General features: G+C 36.7%; 4 protein-coding genes across 5 annotated transcripts; 1 reads left to right on the forward strand and 3 right to left on the reverse strand.

Moving 5' to 3' along the window:
• The first annotated feature begins 1,352 nt into the window (after nt 1-1,352).
• LOC120132791 (oligopeptide transporter 6-like) lies at nt 1,353-4,429 on the forward strand. Its single transcript, XM_039149488.1, has 6 exons — nt 1,353-2,135; nt 2,249-2,346; nt 2,428-2,997; nt 3,071-3,329; nt 3,412-3,594; nt 3,693-4,429. The coding sequence occupies exons 1-6, from the start codon at nt 1,653-1,655 to the stop codon at nt 4,305-4,307; spliced, it is 2,208 nt and encodes a 735-aa protein (XP_039005419.1). The 5' UTR covers nt 1,353-1,652; the 3' UTR covers nt 4,308-4,429.
• LOC120132793 (outer envelope pore protein 37, chloroplastic-like) lies at nt 4,181-7,393 on the reverse strand. 2 transcript variants are annotated; one of them, XM_039149491.1, is made up of 7 exons: nt 6,845-7,393; nt 6,352-6,441; nt 5,648-5,821; nt 5,385-5,479; nt 5,133-5,253; nt 4,916-5,034; nt 4,181-4,303 (listed from the first exon to the last, which is right to left on the reverse strand). In XM_039149491.1, exons 1-7 carry the CDS (start codon nt 7,214-7,216, stop codon nt 4,300-4,302), a joined length of 975 nt encoding a protein of 324 aa, XP_039005422.1. In that variant the 5' UTR covers nt 7,217-7,393; the 3' UTR covers nt 4,181-4,299. The 2 variants fall into 2 exon arrangements, with proteins under 2 accessions (XP_039005422.1, XP_039005421.1); XM_039149490.1 differs by lacking the exon at nt 4,181-4,303 and having other exon boundaries at nt 4,822-5,034; nt 6,845-7,392.
• Nucleotides 7,394-9,231: 1,838 nt separating this feature from the next.
• LOC120132792 (molybdate-anion transporter-like) lies at nt 9,232-12,339 on the reverse strand. The gene is made up of 8 exons (XM_039149489.1): nt 12,158-12,339; nt 11,289-11,433; nt 11,020-11,188; nt 10,531-10,801; nt 10,095-10,360; nt 9,803-10,018; nt 9,601-9,703; nt 9,232-9,475 (listed from the first exon to the last, which is right to left on the reverse strand). Exons 1-8 carry the CDS (start codon nt 12,306-12,308, stop codon nt 9,414-9,416), a joined length of 1,383 nt encoding a protein of 460 aa, XP_039005420.1. The 5' UTR covers nt 12,309-12,339; the 3' UTR covers nt 9,232-9,413.
• A 3,413-nt stretch (nt 12,340-15,752) lies between these two features.
• On the reverse strand, nt 15,753-18,879 carry LOC120132479 (small G protein signaling modulator 2-like). The gene is made up of 5 exons (XM_039149226.1): nt 18,257-18,879; nt 17,564-17,699; nt 17,424-17,473; nt 17,209-17,262; nt 15,753-17,106 (listed from the first exon to the last, which is right to left on the reverse strand). The coding sequence occupies exons 1-5, from the start codon at nt 18,400-18,402 to the stop codon at nt 15,864-15,866; spliced, it is 1,629 nt and encodes a 542-aa protein (XP_039005157.1). The 5' UTR covers nt 18,403-18,879; the 3' UTR covers nt 15,753-15,863.
• Nucleotides 18,880-19,086: the final 207 nt, after the last annotated feature.

Genomic DNA, 19,086 nt, shown 5'->3' on the forward strand with positions numbered 1-19,086 from the left:
ATTAATTAAAAGTAATCCATTTAACTAAGGGCCGAAAGCACATGCAATGTTCAAACCTAGCTTTGTATTGGTTAGTTTAAAATAACAAGTAATGTTTAAAAACTACATTTGGGAATTGTTTAGCATTTCCATAATAAGATTCCGATAGATTCTCACATACTTTACTCGTCTTTTTCACTCCATCTTTTTCCCTTATTTTGTCTTTATCATTTTAATAATTGCAGTTCTGAATTGTACTTTACTTTGGTATAATGATCTTTTGATCCCTTTGATTTTATTAATTTTATTGTTTCAATTTTTATATTGAACTTTTATTTTTTTTGTCATTGACTCAAGTGTGTCTTAACAACTATGATATTTTCTACTTAATGAAACATTAACGTCCATTATTTTTTCCTCTTATAGATCATGAGAAAATCCAAACAATATTAAAATTGGTTAAGAAAAACATGTCATTTGGATCAGGTTTGGTTTGGGTCATTTCGGATCGAGTCATTTTGGTCTCGATTATATTCGGTTTAATTTTATTCAGGTTGGATCTACTCTGGTTCGGATTTAGTTTGGGTGTATGGTAAATTGAATTGGGTCGGGTGACTATCGATCGGTTGTTTTTCGGTTTGGGTTAATATCAGATCGATTGATTTTTTATTTGGGTCAACCTTTGGATCATGTCAATTTGGATTGAACTGATTATAAGTCTAATCAAGTATATGTAGAATTATTGATATATTCTTGTAAAAATAGATTTTCATTTCTTATCATTTAGGGTTAATTTGGTTATAAGTCTAATCAAGTATATATAAATTTTCGGTTCAGATTGTTTTCGATTCAATTAATTTCGGATTGGGTTAAATTCAGTTCGAGTAGTTTCGGTTCGGGTTAATTTCGGCTCGGATTGTTTTCGATTTAGATCAAATTGGATATTGATCCATATTTGGTCAGCTAAATTTTAGATCGGGTATGGTTCGGGTTTCAAATCAAATTTGATCATTATATTTGAGTTAATATCAGGTACTGGGTTGAATAAATCAGTTCAGTTAATCGAGTTCGAGATAAATTTACCAGGTCTAGTTAAGAAATAAATGGTATTAACATTTTGGTAAGGACAAATTATATATATATTGTTATTTTTATTTTCAAATATTTTGATGTCACGGTGAAGAAGAACGGAACAGGTGATGTTAACATTTCAATAGAAACAAACAACATTATTGGTCTGTCACATTTAAGTTAAATTAAGGACTAAAATGGCTATACTGAAAAAATTGGAACGTCAAAATGTGATTAGGCCTATTTTGACTTCCAACCTTATCATACCTACAAGTGCCAACCTTTCCCACATTCTCCACTTGCACCCCTGTGAAAATGGAAAATCCTTTTGAATAAAGCCTAACCAAAATATTGTTGAAACTACTTGTACCCAACTGCATTTGTGTTCCTCAGTTTCTGCTAATTTTCTCCTTTTTCACATTCACATTATGTGTGTGTGCCTGCTTTGATGGCAACTCACAAGTATCCCAAAGTATGAATCTTTTTGTTGTTCTTTTCAAAGATCCCTGACCCACCATTGCCACACTCCGAGTTTTCCAGCTTTCTTGTTCAATATTTGTTTGTTGATATGCGTGTGTTAGCTTAGCAAAGACAGCAAGAGCATGATGGGGGAGGTATCTGAGATGGAAGCTATGGAGCTGGACAAGATTGAAGAAGAATGCTGCCCTGTAAAACAAGTTGAAATCACGGTTCCCAAAACCGACGACCCGACTTTGCCTGCCGTCACATTCCGGATGTGGTTTCTGGGTCTCGGTTCCTGTGTTGTTCTCTCGTTTGTCAACCAGTTCTTTTGGTACAGGACGATGCCCTTGTCGATTTCTTCCATCTCCGCCATGATTGCCGTCGTGCCACTCGGCCATTTGATGGCGAGAACGCTGCCTCATCGCCTGTTCTTGGAGAACACGCGATGGGAGTTCACCATGAACCCTGGTCCATTCAATATGAAGGAGCATGTTTTGATTACTATCTTTGCCAACTCTGGAGCTGGAACTGTTTATGCCACTCATATTTTGAGTGCTGTTAAGCTCTACTATAAGAGGAATCTTACATTTATCCCTGCCCTTCTTGTTATGATGACAACCCAGGTCTTTCTTCTTCTTTTTTCCTCTTAATTCTTGCTCCTTGAATCTTCTGAATTCTGATGATGAACATTTTATGTATTCAATATGATGAAGTTGCTCTTGTTGTTTGATTATAGGTTTTGGGGTTCGGTTGGGCCGGGATTTTCAGGAAATATCTGGTTGAGCCAGGGGAAATGTGGTGGCCTAGTAACCTGGTCATGGTCTCCTTGTTCAGGTATTCATTTTCATGCATTATTGCATCCCTCTGCCGATGGTCGTATATAGGTCCTTATCGAATTGACTGTTATTACTGCAGGGCTTTGCACGAGAAAGAGAAGAGACCGAAAGGCGGAACAACTCTTAATCAATTCTTTCTGCTGGTCTTGATCTGCAGCTTTGCCTACTATGTTCTCCCTGGATATCTTTTCAGCACACTGACTTCATTCTCCTGGGTTTGCTGGTTGGCTCCCAAGTCAGTTTTGGTCCAACAACTCGGCTCGGGCTTGAAAGGACTTGGAATTGGTTCGTTCGGTCTCGACTGGGCGACAATTTCCTCGTACCTAGGAAGTCCACTCGCTAGTCCATGGTTTGCTACTGCCAATATCGCGGTCGGTTTCTTCCTTGTGATGTACGTCATGACACCACTCTCGTATTGGTTTGATGTCTACAAAGCCAAAAACTTCCCCATTTATTCTAGTAAACTTTTCAAGTCGAACGGTGAATTGTACGACATATTGAGCATCGTCGATCCCATGTTTCATCTAGACAAGGAGGCTTACGGGCGAGACGGGCGAGTACATCTCAGCACTTTCTTTGCTATGACCTACGGCATTGGTTTCGCTACCCTTACTGCAACAATTTTCCATGTCCTACTGTTTGATGGAAGGTAAGCCCTACTAACAAACTAATATGACTTCAAAAGTAATGTCTATTTTCTCATTTTCTCTTGCTATATGCAGAAACCTATGGCAGCAGACCAAAAGTGCATTTCTAGATAATAAGAAGATGGACATTCACACAAAGCTTATGAAGAAGTACAAATTCGTTCCTACGTGGTGGTTCGTCGCAATCCTCATGTTGAATCTTGCCCTTATACTATTCATTTGCGAATACTATAACGAAACGCTCCAGTTGCCCTGGTGGGGTGTATTATTAGCTTGTGCCATTGCTTTCTTCTTCACCCTTCCTATTGGCATCATTGCTGCTACCACAAATCAGGTAAAGGAAAACTATATCTGCACTAAGACTTGATTTCCAAGGCTTCTAAAATCGATTTTCGGGTTTTTTTGTGCATCTGTAGGCTCCGGGTTTGAACATTATTACTGAATATGTGATTGGATATATGTACCCAGAGCACCCTGTTGCTAATATGTGCTTCAAGGTGTATGGATACATAAGCATGGCTCAAGCTCTAACCTTTGTTTCGGACTTCAAACTCGGCCATTACATGAAGATTCCTCCTCGATCGATGTTCACAGCACAGGTCAGTTCTCTGTCTACAATCCCGAAAACCAAAGTTCTCTCGGAAAGGGTCGAATGTGAACCTATATCGTTTGCTATCTAACGAGTCAGCGTTTGCAGGTGGTAGGAACAATTGTTTCAGTCTTTGTGTACACCCTAACAGCATGGTGGCTTATGGAAGAAATTCCCAATCTTTGTGATACCTCCTTGTTGCCACCTGACAGTCCATGGACTTGTCCAATGGACAACGTGTTCTTCGATGCATCCGTTATATGGGGGCTAGTCGGACCACGCAGAATATTCGGAACGGAAGGTGAGTACGGGAACGTCAATTGGTTCTTTCTTGGAGGAGCACTAGCTCCTCTCCTAGTATGGCTGGCGCACAAGGCATTTCCAGATAAAGAATGGATTCGCCTCATCCACATGCCGGTCCTCTTGGGCGCAACGTCTATGATGCCTCCGGCCACCGCAGTAAACTTCACAAGTTGGCTGATTATGGCCTTCCTTTTCGGATACGTTCTTTACAAATACAGACCAGAGTGGTGGAAACGCTACAATTATGTCCTCTCGGGTGGTCTCGATGCCGGAACTGCTTTTATGACGATCTTGTTGTTTCTTGCACTACAATCAAAGGACATTGGCCTCCAATGGTGGGGCAACAATGGAGAAGGGTGTCCCCTTGCTGCTTGTCCAACTGCAGAAGGCGTAATTGCTGATGGCTGTCCTGTTACCTAGTATTTGTGTTAGAACTCGTATATCTCGTGTTCTTCTGACAATTACCAATGTTTAACTACAAGCTTATATTGTCAACTCTGTTCTTTCATGTCAGATTTAGAATTTTTGTGGTTGGATTCAAATACAAGTATTAGATACGATATATATATATATATATATAGTATGACTTCCAACTGTCCTCGTAATGCGTAGAATCAAAGACAGATGTTGAATATTTTTTGAATTAATCATTAGTATTCGATATGTTGATCGATTAATTTAGATCGAATTTTACAGAGGCGTCAACCCTCCCAACTCAATTTGTTTCATACGCAATCGCCAAGGTTTGAACCCTTGAACTTGCTTAAAGAATCTAGTGTCTCATCCTACTATATCAATTGATTCAAATAACTAAAAAATAAAAAGATCATTTTTTAAAGTCGAGCTTTGCTCACCCTAATTTCAACAAAGGAAAAAAAAGAGTTGAGAGACAAATAAGTATAAATTAAAGAGTAACTTCATCAGCCAAGTGATGCAATATTGTCATTATACGGCAAATAGCATCACTGTTATAAAGGTTCTAAAACCACACCGTTTATAAAGTGTATTGAGACTACAATATATCCCACCTCTTTTTAACACGAAACATTAACGCTGATGATTTAATGTCATCTTGTGGTACCTGGAGCATGAACTGGACTTTCATTTTCATCGGGGCCGTCCTTGCCTTTCCGTTTTCTTCTCCGACCTGAAACGAACGTCATCAAAATGGTAACCTTGCCATATAAGGACCATATAGTTCAGGAAGAAGAAAGCAAGAAAGTTGATGCAAATACGAGAACTTACCCATAGTGAAGCCCAGCCAAGACGGACCTCTGAATCGTAGCCAGCTTTGAATTTGAAGTCTCTGTCGAAGGTGTGCTTGTAGACGGCACTCCAACCGTTCGAATCGAAATTGTACCAATAGCTGCAGATAAAATAGAAATAGATATTGGAAGAAAAATAACTCATGTCCAGAAAAAGATACATGTCGATAGCCAATAAGAATATGTAATTTGAGATTCCAATATTGACATATATGTGTGGAGGGTTTCTAACCTCAACTTATCAGATAGAGTGAAACGTCGCTTGAATGCAAATGATACAGCATTCGACGGCAGTGAAATGCAAGGAATAAATGACAGTGCTCCATCCTGCAATTCAAAAACCATCAAAACCACTATGGCAAGGAAACATCAAAAGCCGGAAAATCGGGCATCCATAATGTTAAACAATGAGGCATCTAAGTTATTCAACAAGAAATATGACAGTGGAACTCTCATACAAACCACAGTAGCTTATAAAGCTGACGGAAAAATCACCTTATACGAGTATCTTAATTTCAGTTCTTCGTCAGTGTAATGGGCTGCACCGACCCCATTCAAAATCGGACCTTTAAGAATTCCATTTATCAATAATTTCCTTGGCACTTCCTCTTCCTCTTCTTTCTCCTCGAGTGTAACTTCACCCGTGGGGAATCGAATTGTTGCTTTAGGCTAAGAAAACACGATAGTAATGGAGTTAATTAGAAGGTAAAAGTGCGACATCGCAATGTTTAAGCTTATTAAATTGGAAAAGAAGCACATCAAAAGGTGATAGTTGCTTTAGGCTAAGAAAACAAGATAGTAATGGAGTTAATTAGAAGGTAAAAGTGCGATGCAAACATGTTTAATAAGCTCATTAAATTGGAAAAGAAGCACATCAAAAGGTGATAATCCATGGCATAACCATAAAAATACAAGGGCACTATCACCAATCCGATGTTGAGTTATTCATACAGATAATAACAGCAGTATGATGCCACACACATCTTACAATCGAGTACCCCAAACAATAGCTGAAAATGAATTACCAAATACTTTTTCAACGAAATGCATCGACAAAAAAAACACAACAAATAGCAAAAGGAAAAAAACAGCTCAAATTGCAGCCATACTATCACCTGTAAGCAGCAAGATTGAAATCTTCCTGTAATTATAAGTGAATGATTTTCACTAATAAGACACTACAGATAAATAGTACTCACCAAACCAACATATGGAACAGGAGATGATAGTTCAACAGCATAACCAGGATCAGCAAGGTTTGCAATCATCGCGACCTCACCTAGTTTCGCCTGAGAGAAAAAACACGGGATATTTAAGGGATAGCATACGTATGGCATCAAAGAAATATTCATTTAGCACTCACTTAACATAATGATAATAGTATTGGCTTCAAGAGCAATAGTAAATTTAAATTTCCCAATTCTCATAATGGACCTCTACAGTATCAGATCCGGATTAATGAGACCAATGCGTGATACCGGTGGTTATACAAAAAATTCTCTCTTTGTAGCTGCATCCTAATTACCCTCACCCAAATTTTCAAATCTCACATGTAGAGCAATTCAGGGGTAAGCAAGTAGTGTCAAATGATAATCCCAAGCTTTCAACTTTATATATTTTCATTAACATTAGCAACTCAAGAACTACCATTAGCAGAAACATGCCTTTTAAAGGGGAAAAAGAAGGGTAAACCTTGACATCGTGAGCAGCTTTGAAATGCAACTTAGGACCCACATCGAAGGAGCTCTTGATGAGGGCATTTTGTTCTTCAGGGTCATAGTGAATCGACAAGTGCTTCGAAGTTAACGCCAAGAGAGGCTCCGAGATCTCACGTTTGACGCTGTTGACGAAGGAGAGCTTAAGCTTAGCGAGGTCGTCGAACAGCTTACACGACACCTTGTGAAAGAACACTCGGCTGTCGCTGTCGAACTCGGAAGTCACTCGGAGGGCGGGTCTGCTGGATATCAAAGACGGAAACCGATTAGGTTTTGTGGGCGGCGGAGCTGGCGGCGGCTTGGTGAGTGAGGTTAGGTAATCTTGGGGTTGAGAAGATGGCTCCAGCATTGTTTTTTCTTGGGTTTGGTTTGGTGACTGCGATTCGAAATTATTGAAAGGCTTGAAATCTTAGGCTTATCAAATCATCATCAGAGCACAAAGGGTTGATCTTCAAGCTAAGGCTTTGCTTTGTTTGAAGGAGTGAGACCGATGTTTTCTTTTGTATTGTTGTGGTTTGCCCATTGGTTCCAAATTTTTTTTCGAATTTTCCAAAGCTGAAATGTTTTAGTCGAATTCCACCATGGGTCACTCACTGCGGACAAATTCCGGGTTTAGTCATTATATTTCAATTTAATTAGTTTCAGTTCCATTTTCCCCCCGAAATTTCCATAAGAAGGGTTAGAAATAGTGATGGGACAAAATGTCATTATTTTAATTACGTTGAAACGTAATATCATATTTATTAATTAATTGATCACTAAATTTAATTTAGAGGTTTTAATTTTAAACAGTGACCATTTTTAAATGTTTAATTGTGAAATTTAGGCCTATACACGAATCGAACGTTTAGCGAACTGTTCGTGAACTGTTCGGTGGGAAGTTCGTTTATGTTCATTTATTTATTAAATGAACAAACATGAATAAAATTTTGTGTTCGTTTAATTAAATGAACGAACATGAACAGAGGGTTCGTTCGTTCATTTACGTTTGTGAACATTCGGTAATATGTTCGTTTATGTGTGTTCATTTCCAGTTATGTTCGTTTACGTTCGTTTATTGTGTTCGTTTACGTTCGTTTATTATGTTTGTTTATGTTCGTTTACATCCGTTCGTTTATGTTTGTTCATTTGTGTTCGTTTATCATTTAAATAAACGAACACGAACGAACACGAACAATAAACTTTTTGTTCGTTTATGTTCGTGTTCGTTCAGTTCGTTTATAGACCTAGTCAAATTGATAAATAAATAAAAGAGTAAAGTACACAAATAGTCCCCGACTATGGATATTATTTTAATTAATCCATTGACTATTAAAAATTACAAAATGATCCTTCAATTATAGTGTTGCTTTGTTGAGTCCCTCGACTATTAAAAGTTATAAAATGATCACACGACTATTCATTATGTTCCAAATTCATCATTTTCTGTTAAAAATTGATGGTATTCTAAGCTAAATGTTAATATGTTGATTGTAATATGATAAAATATGATCATATAATCTCAAACGACTATCATATCTCAGTCATCATGTTAATGTCCAGCTTAGACAACCACCAAGTTTTAACGAAACATGACTAGTTTGGATCATAATGAATAATTGATTGACCATTATTTAACTTTTAATAGTCGAGAGTTTAATAAAATAATCCCTATAGTCAAGGACCATTTGTATACTTTAAATAAAAAAAATAGTAAATGCTCAAATAATTGATACAAAGTTATAATACATCAACCTTTTAGCTTTTAGTTTTTTTCTAAGATAATGACCAATAAAGATACTATAAGAATAAATACTATATAAAATATCGCAAATGTTAGGCTAAATTAATGAAATATTATTATTATTTTTGCAAGAAAAATTATTTAAAAAAATACTATACAATAATTTTTAATAATTATATGATAAAGTATACAATGGTCATTGACTAGAAGATAATGCTTTATTAAGTACTTTAACTATTAAAAGTTACAAAATAATCCATTAACTATCGAGAGTTACTTTGTTAAGTTCCTCAATTATTAAAAGTTTCAAAATGATCACCCAACTATTCCAAAAATTTTAACAAAATTATGAGTTTTACATTAATCTGGTGACTGAAATATGATAAAATCTTATCTCATAATCTCAAATACTACCATATCTCAATCAACATGTTAAAAACCAACTCAAACCACCATTAATTTTTTAACATAAAAAGACGAATTTAAAACCTATAGAATAGTCGAGTGGCCATTTTATAAATTTTATAATCATTGAACTCAACAAATCAGTCGGGAGACATTTGTGTACTTCACCTACAATTTTAACATCATAACAAAGTCATATAGCCGAATTTACCTCTACTGGTCGATAATTCATATATGTTTTACAGGCAAAAAGATTGAAAAATTGGTGCTGATCTACAGACAGCCCCAAACGAACTCAAAAGTCACCTATAAACCACATTTACTTCGCTACTGTAAAAATCAATGTAAAATATAACCCTCATGCAAGAGTACATTAGGAATGAATTATGTTGTTGTTATCATATCCTTGGCTGCCTTTTCATTCGTTTAGTGGCTCAGCCTCGGGGTCCCTTTCCTTCATTGCAGACCAATTTTCAATCTCTGATAGATAAATAAACAAACAAAAAACACATCAAAGAGATGTTGTTGGACACGAGGCGGATATGCATCAGCATCGGCAGCGAAAGAAAACTAAAGATGTTGTGTTTGATAGAATGTGTACGTACTTGGTTTGTCCGATATTGCCATCAGTCGTCTTTGTAAGATGGAAGCGACGAAGAGGAAGATCGAGCACATGCTGAACATGACAGTGATTGGGAATGCATCAACCTTCATAGGCAAAATCGATAAAACTAAGTTAATAATGGAGTTATTGTGTGTTATGGCATGTGATAGAAGAATGCTATTGTAGGATAGCGTATGACATACGTTGTACAGCACGATGCAGACAAAGATGTTGAGAGGAATGCGGAAGAAGTTCATAATGGTGCTCCTAGCTTCCTCGGGGATGTATTGGGATCTCATTTTCATAATGGATGGCCAGAATATTCCCACACAAGCCTCGAAAGTACAGAAGCCAAGAAGCTGAAGACAACCTGCGAACGAGATGCTTCCGCCTTTCACTTTGGAAGGTGCTACCAAGAACTGTTGCAAATTCATCAAGTTAGTTGTCGCTAAAACAATAATCCACTACAAGAGATAGAGAGATTTTGGAACATACATTGGTTACAATCGGAAGAAGTAGAGAAACAGAGGAAACCACGAAAACGATCTGCATGTAGCTTTCTACCCTCAGTGATGAGCGAGCCATCAATCGAGATGCAAGGGAGCTTCCCAACATCGAAGCCAACATGAATGTGGCAAAAATGAAACCGTGAGGGATCTCTTCGTCGTTGGGGCTCAAAGCAGGAGTCCAGAGGAAGACAAAGGTATACATTGAACCTTCAAACAGAGACTGGATGGCACCCAGCAAAGCAATTTTTTCATCTGAAGTGCACAAAAGATTAGAGTGGGGAGGGGAATAATAAACAAAGGTAAGATCAATGATTGATGGAGGATGACTGATAAAAAGTAACAATGCATGATCGACAGTACTCAGCCTGCAACGTGAAAACAAGATCAATGCATCGAGTTTAACGTTAATATTGAACTCCTACCAGAAGCTATTGCTACAGCAGCGCCCCTGAACTGGGTCAGCAGGTCCTTGTTTTCTGAAGGGTCTCCAAAATTTTCAGTCCATGATGATAAAATAACAGTCATCCCAATGGCAAGAAAGCATGCAGCAGCATCAAAAGGAGCCACGGGTCCAAGGGATAATGAATCAACAAGTAGGTTTCCAAACAACCCAGACAAAATGGCGACGAGACCATTGCCAAGAAATATAGCCTTTGAAAATGTTAGTGACAGCCATTGTTGCTCAAAGCCCCTCTGCAAAGATTCAAAACAGAAACAGACTTGTCAAAACAAGGCTAAATTTAAAGGAGAAAGTCACATCAACTGCTGCAAATAAAGCTCCTAACAAGTGACTTTCAAGATATGAGTGGGGATGATAAGAAAAAGGGCACATAAGCAAATACATCTATAAGGTATGTTGCAAGCTTGATTGATATGCAATAAGAGTAAAGAGGAAGGAAGCAATGACTCACTTTATTATGTTCAGCAACAAGCCACGACTCGAATGCTGAAAAGAGAAGAGAGGTGGCAATACCTCCCAAAATACGACCTACCATCAAAACCTTGTATTGAGGAGAATGCTTCGTTATGCAGCTAAGTATGTAAGTTATGCAGTAAGTAACGCAAGCCCTCCGTCGGCCCCTGAAGTGTGCACACAAATGTGTTGTTAGAGAAAGACAGAGACGTTTCACCCGTAAAGTCTGAAAGTGAAAAGATCACAATAGAAGCCAAAGGAACATACTGTTTGTCAGCTAGAGAACCAACAATTGTCCCAAACAACATAGAGGATCCAAAACCGGCGATAAAAAGTTGTCCGATCTCCCCCTTCCCAAAGCCATATGTGCTGTAAAGATAGTAAACATACGGACCCTGCAGCCAGTCTCCAGCTATTTACACACAAACAACCATTTATCAAACCAACAAGCTAGATGCATTCCCCATAACAACAATACAAGAAAATTTTCACAATAACGAACATATATCTACATACAAAGATCATACTTCCAAAACTAATTAGAATCAGAAAGCAACTGTAACTCCAACTATAATAAGAACTGTATTCAAAACGCATTAAAATAAGATCGTGAAGTGCGCAAATCAAACAAAATGCCATTAAAGAGTTGTGTAAAGAGCTAGATTAACCGCTAATTTTCTCATACAGTTAATCAAATTCATTACTCGGAGCTAGACTAACGAGGGTCTCCAAGATCAATGGGCTAGTACTCAAATGCCAAGGTTATTAACGCAACAGCGAACTATCTCTAACCCAATAAAAGAACCCCAGAGACCAGATCCCATGTCTCAAACCAGAAAACAGAAAAAGACCGGAAATCCACATATCACCTATCCCAAGTCATTTTCTCATGCTATTTCCTCTTCTGTCACAAGCTAAAGCAAATGCACGAAAACAGTACTTTTCAAAGCAGCCATTAATATCAAAAAGAAAAGAAAACACGCCGGAATCAGACTGCGAACCCCAAATCGAGGAAATGGGTATCCGTAACTTCAAAAAGTTAGGAGGATCAGATCAGATCGGAGCTGAAATAAAAGATCTAGGGGATAGAAATGGAAATCAGATCTGGGTAACATAAAACTGAGGGAGTTAATTACCCATCATGAGAGAGTAAACAACAAGGTAGTTGTTCTTGAAAGAATTGAAAGCTGAGGACGTGTTGATTCGATCCTTGCTGTTCTTGCTCAGCTCTAATGCTGCCACCACAGCTCCCAAAGCCCCAAACACCACAAAATAGAACAGCTCCATTGCTGCTAATGCTGCTGCTTACAGGTTACAACTCACCCGGTCACCCAAATTCCTCCTCTTGTACTTATTGGGAGAGACGAAGGGAGATTTATATAGAGCTGACGAGTGTTCCTTCTGCACACTGGATGTTCATTTTTTTAGTGATTTAGATTCGGTTTTTATCCACTGCAGTAATAGCCTTTCGCTTTTCCAGTGTATTTAGATTTAGTAATTGTCAAATCCCTTTATCAGTCCCTATACTATACTGAAGTTTGGATTTAATGTTTGCATTCTAATTTGATTATTGGGTCAAGAAAAATAGAGGTCATTGAACTATGCTAAAAACCCTATTTTAGTTGTTGGATTTTTAAAATACATAAAATAATAATTAAATTTATAGAATTATTATAAAAATAATGACTACGATATTATAATAAATTGTAAAAATACAAAAAATAATGATTATTTTATAATATTTCAATAAAAATAATGAGTATTTGTAACATTTTGATAAATTTATTGAGCATTTAGTAATCTTTTGAAAATTAGATCTTTTCTTCAGTCATGCAAGGTAGTCTATATACTTACCTTTAGTGATGGTGCCATGCATTGGATGATGATAACTATTTGTAGGCTGATATATTAAATAGATCTGGTTATCATATAATATAATTAATTTTGACACATCACGTGAGTCAACTAATGATCATGTTAAAAGACTAAATAATTCAAAGGATATTGAATCGGTATAACAATATTTTGGGTTAATTATGTGTTTAGTATTTAAACTATTAGTTTTGGTTTGTTTTAGTACCTAAACTTTCATTTTTTTCAAAATCATACCTAAATTTTATTTTTTGTTTTATTTTGGTACCTCGTTCAAAATTTAACTTTAAGTTTTGAAAAAAATTGAAAGTTTAGGTGCTAAAACGAACCAAAACTGATAGTTTAGGTACTAAAAGCGTTAAGTTTTTAGCGACGAGGTACAAAAATAAAACAAAAACTAAACGTTAGGCATGATTTTAAAAAATAAAAGTTTAGATACTAAAATGAATCAAAACTTATAGTTTAAGTGCTAATGTGTAGTTTACCCTAATATTATTTATTCATAAACATATTAGAGTATATGAATTTAATTCACAATTTATACATAGTATAAGGATTAATGAAAGGAATTGAACCATTAAGTGGTCGTACCTTTGACTTAAAAGATTGAGGTACGATACGATAGGATAATAGGAGGAGGGTATTGGATAAAATGGTACGGACGAGTATAGAGGCGTGGAACCAGGAAGGACGCGTTTTTTTTAATTGTGTCCCTTTTCCTTAAAAACATAATTCATTGTAATTTTAATTTTTTTAATTTACTTATTAATTTTTATAAATTAAATTATTTTATTTATTTTGTCATTAATTTGTTAACTGTATTATGACATAGTACAAGCATCAAAATGATTTTATTTTGAAAATTTCAAATATAAATCAAGACGATATCGTTTGAAATCCTCTCATTTCTCTTATTTTCTCTTTACTTTGCAAATAAGGTGATCAGATGTCATCGCCTATAATCACATTATCTTTCATTCAGGCCATCTTCTACCGTAGTTGATGGTGGTCGTTTGGTCTCAAAATTCATTGTTCGGTTTATCGTGACCCCCTGAGTTCGAATATGTTGGTTGTTTCATCAGAAAATATCTCAAAATATGTGAATCTCGACTAAAACGTTCCGACTTCCTCACTTTCAATCTCTAATTTGTGGACTTCGAATCAAGTTTTGAAAAAATAGAGGTTAGATTCGAACTTAAGGTGTCGAGACAAAGCGACCCATGAAATTTAAGATCGAAAGACCACCATCTACGATAGTCATGGTGGTCAACGATGGCATCTGGCCACCTTCGGTTATTATTTTATAATTAGATGAGAAAAATAAGAGAAAAAAAAGTAAAATTCAACGATAAATGGTGTAATTTATCCTTTATAATTTCAATTTTTTATATTAAATAATAAAAAATAACACGTAATCATCACAATATTAAGAGATAACAGAGATTATGAACAAAATAATTTAATTTATAAAGTTCAGTGAATAAATTAAAAAAATAAAAATATATTGAATAAAATAAGAGAGAAACGATGTAATTTAAAAAAACAATTGGGTCCATTTAGTGAAATTTTTTTCCTGTGTTGGGCACGTGGCGGGACCTAGACAGTCCGGTATTAACAGTTCTATGGGGTGGAGGTGTCGGTGGTTTCAGATCGCCAAAGGCATTCGTCCATGGGCAGACACGTCTTGGATCCTTAGCAAAATATCTATTTTCGTGCGGGGTCCACCGGTGAAGAATTTTTAAGTTGAAAATGATGGTGCTTGGGAGCTGCCACCACCAGATATTGTACCGACACTTTGCAGGCTTTGGAAAATACTTTACTTCTCAAGAATCTCTAGGTTTGGCCCGCCAAGGTATACACTCTGAAAATGCAAAAACAAAATTTAATAAACTAATTTATTAAGTATTCTCACTGTTATAAAATAATTCTTTCATCATAAGTAATTTTATTGAATTATTTGATTATAAAATGTTATAAATGATCAATCAGTTATTCATTATATTTTAAATTAGTCGTTTTATGTTAAAAAATTAATGACAACTTAAGTTTTACGTTAACCTGCTGATTGAGTCATAATAAAATATGATCTCATAATCTCAAACGACTATAATATCTCAGTCACCATGTTAACGTCCAACTTAGATGATCGTTAATTTTTTTAATATAAAAAAATAAGTTTAGAACATTATAAATAGTTGAGTGATCATTTTGTAACTTTCAATAGTTGATGACTCAACAAAACAACTCTCTATAACCGAGATACTATTTTATAACTTTTAATAAAATAATATCTTATAGTCGAAAAATATTCGTAGACTTAAGAATTGTTTGTTTACTTCAGAATGATTAAGCGATGAATGATTCAAATGCTCTGTATAAATTAACTCTGAATGTGATATATTGTTTGAAAATGACTCTGAATAATTCAAAATATACTTTGATGATGAGTCATTCATCACTGTTTAGCTGAATCAATCAGCACTAAATCATTTAGAGATGAGAAACAAACACACTGAATATTGAATTCAACATTCAATGCTGAATACTTCCATTCAGAACCAAACAAACAACCCCTTAACCTATAAAATTATAACTTATGCACCAAAAATGGGTAAAATTTGTAAAGCATTTGAACATGGTATAGGGTTGAAACCACTCCTATCCATAACCATCTGATGTTACAATAAAGTCAAAATTTTAATACAATGAACGGAAAATGACGTAATTGTATCAAAATCTACCACTTAAAAGTATGGATTCGCATAAATTTTCGTGTAGTTGATATGATCTCATATTATCTATTAAATAAGTTGTTTTTCAGCTAGCTTTGAAGCAATAAAAAAAACCTTAGCAATGCAATGAGCAGCATTTAAAGCATAGTTTTAAAGAGGAGACTTGAAAATATACTCGCAACATCAAGGTCCAGGAGCTTGAAGCACATAAAAATTAGTTGACTACACGTGGCAATCATCAGAAGGTTGATTCGACCTTGTCATGAAGAGTTACCACCAAGTTATGTGCATCGTTTAGGAGTTTCCATACATCGAGTTGCCCCGACATGCTATTGCAGTCCCTTATAATCTCGTCCGTGCTACCGTAGTTTTTGATGATCAACTTCCTCTTCTGCAACACCGAAGCTGCAATTGCGTAGAGCAACAGATCATCCGTAGGGGGTGCCCTCTGCCTTATCCTGCTCCAGGCAGACTTCCCGATCCCAGCCCTAATGGCTGCCTGGTCTGCCCACATTACCTCCCAGAGGCAAATTGTCTGTTCGAATGTCAATTCCCTCCTAAACAGTACCACCACCATTCTATAAACAAAAAAGCAATCCTCAGCCTTGAGCTTCTCCAAATGCCTGTAGAGGTGGGAATCCTTACATTTGATTATCTTGGAAATGATATTAAGTTGCCTTCTGATCCCAACCTCATCGAGCCTAAAATTATGTCGAGCTTTCTTCATGAAACCTACAAAACACCAGAAAGCTTCATAGTCCTCTGGGATGACTGAAATTATTGGAGAAAGGAGATCACTCATGCCCTGGCAATAGCCGATTTCAGGGTCGTAAAGTGCATAAGCTTCAAGGATAGCAACCAAACGTGCAGCATGGAAAATTCTGTAGGGCTCCAGGTGATCATAATCCTTTAACCCAACTGCCTTTGCCAAACGGCGTGCCCTCCCATCTGACACTGCAGCCTGAGAAGGAGAGTGTGACATCCATTCAGCACTAGCACGAATGGCATCTAGACGAATGATTCGCTGCCAGGTGGAAAAATCTTCAGTTGTATGTCGTTTTGATAGCCATTCACTGCTTGAGCGAGAAAAATTCCTTTTCGAAGACACATTAGGATCATTCTCCTCCCGGCCATCTATAAAAGGAGAACCTGGAATCACTTCAGGGTCTTCAGAGGAATCATAGTCTGATGACTCACTGTTCCGAGCTAATACATCAGCACTTGTTCTTCTTGATCCATCATCTCCTTCCAACAAAGTATTGGGTGGTTCATCTGAGTACTCAGCATTAGGGCTCCTTCCCTCACTGGAGACAGATTCTCTAGCACTAACCACATCCTCGGAGCTAGATGTGTCAATCTCCTGAATAAGACTATCACCATATCCGTTTTGACAAGTTCCACCAATTTCGATAAACTTAAAACTCCCAGTGCTGTGTTCTGCAAGCCGGCAGCACGCTCTGCGATGTTTTCCATATTCCTTCCTGCATTAACAGATAGAATTTGAGAAATGAATCAAACAAGTAACTCTCTGTAACCATCAACTTTTAAAGCTAAAATGGGTTTTAGGGGTAAACAAATTTTACCTTTTCTGAGTTCTAACAGCGTCTCTTTCTTCTTTAGAACTGTTTAAGTCATAGCTGTTCCAGAGGAAAAGAAAAAAATGTCATGATTAAAGTAGCAAAAACGATCCACTGAACGTATGCCCCAACGAACTGTTATCCATGGAAAAGTAGAAACTTTTCATGATTCAGCAGCAATAACCACAGGAACAATAGCAGCACAGGTTCAGTATACTTACACTCCAAGAAGAAATGGCCAGACCTCAGCCCTGATACTTGGATCAACACCCTACATCAGCAGTTTACAAGATTAAGCATTCAAATTATGATTAAACAAATAGAAGAGAAGATTAATAGGTTACTGGCACCAGTAACTCACTCTACCGCGAACTTTTTTCAAGAAATTGACCCCACCATCCCGGAGTCTTCCATCCGGGGTAAACAAACTTCTCCACTGCTGAGGTGAAAGGGCATGTTTCTTTCTCCGGCGAGACCAAGGTGATTTGAGTCGATCACTGAAAAAGAGAGGTGAATTTACAAATGGGAAATGAGAAGCTAATGATGGTGAAAAAAGAATATGTTATTATAAACATAGGAATTCCAGCAGCAAATCTGATTTCACAGCATAAGATAAGGTTTTCCTCAAGAATCTCTCTGTTCCAACTGATTTTGGAGTCTTCATATTCACAAATTACAACTTGAAAAATGTCTATCAAGTATTAACATAGTAATGAACACTATCCTAGCAAGATTGAATCAATCTAAAAGCAGAAAAAGGCGGACTAAAAAGAAAAAAGCAAATTAATTTGCCGAGGCACATTAAAACAGAATCACAGATCCAGCAAATAAGTAAAGCAAAGTAAATGTCAGAATTTTGAACTAAACAAGCAAACTATGGAGCAATAAATGACTGGAAACTCTAAGAAATAGGAGGCGGAAACCCCATTATTTCAAAAGAATTTTCAAAAAAGGAACTAGAAAGAATCTAAATACAAGCAAAGCAAACACGCTGAGATCGAGATCTGAAACGAGAATCTAACAGAAGATCAAGTATTTGAGGAAGAGGAGTTACCTATCAGCGGAAGAACAAGAAGCTGGTGAAGAAGACGTAACAACGAAAAGAACCGAACGCAAATGAATCCATGGCGATGACGATGACGACGAAGGCGAGCTTGAAGATGAAGACGAAGCAGTCTGCCTTCGTCTAAGAGCTTTCATTGATTAAAATCTGTGGTTTTCTTTTTTCCTTTTAAATCAACTACACTCTCTACGTGTCGTTACTAGGGTTTTCTGAGATTCTTTTTTACCGTTAGCATTGAAACGATCGATCAATTTTTTTCACCTAGTGCTGCTGGTGTAGAAATCGGGACAAAAGAGATGGTTACCAGTAAGGGCGGTGAAGACAACGGCAGCTTCGGAGGTCGGCGACGCCATAGCAGACCAGAATCCGCCGTCTCCAATGCCGCCGAAGTGGTGGATTCCGAAATGACTGGCGTTGCCTGAAGGTACCATGAGGCCGATGAAGCCCAAACAGAGAGATGACCAAGCTGCTCTCCTTCCTTATCTTTTGCTTATCAATCAATTCCCCCTTCAAAAAGCCAACTGCTTTAAGAAGTCTTTTGCTTTAGTCTCTCTCTTTCTCTCTAGACTCTGCTCTCCATAGCTTTTTAGACAGAGAGGGAGTTTTCAAAGTAAATGATGCAAAGATTGCATATTGAAACCTACACGAATTTTGAAATTTAAGTACTAACATAAATCTGAGGTTAATTTTGCAAATGTAAAATATAAAATGTAAATTACACCATACCAATTTACTCTATCTTATTTTACTCATTTTATAATTTTTTAATTTGTTAATTGAACTTTATATATTGAATCATTTTATTCGTTCTGTTGTTAATT

Source organism: Hibiscus syriacus, unplaced genomic scaffold (genome assembly GCF_006381635.1).
Source record: "Hibiscus syriacus cultivar Baekdansim isolate YM2019G1 unplaced genomic scaffold, ASM638163v2 tig00110569_pilon, whole genome shotgun sequence".
NCBI lineage: Eukaryota > Viridiplantae > Streptophyta > Magnoliopsida > Malvales > Malvaceae > Hibiscus > Hibiscus syriacus.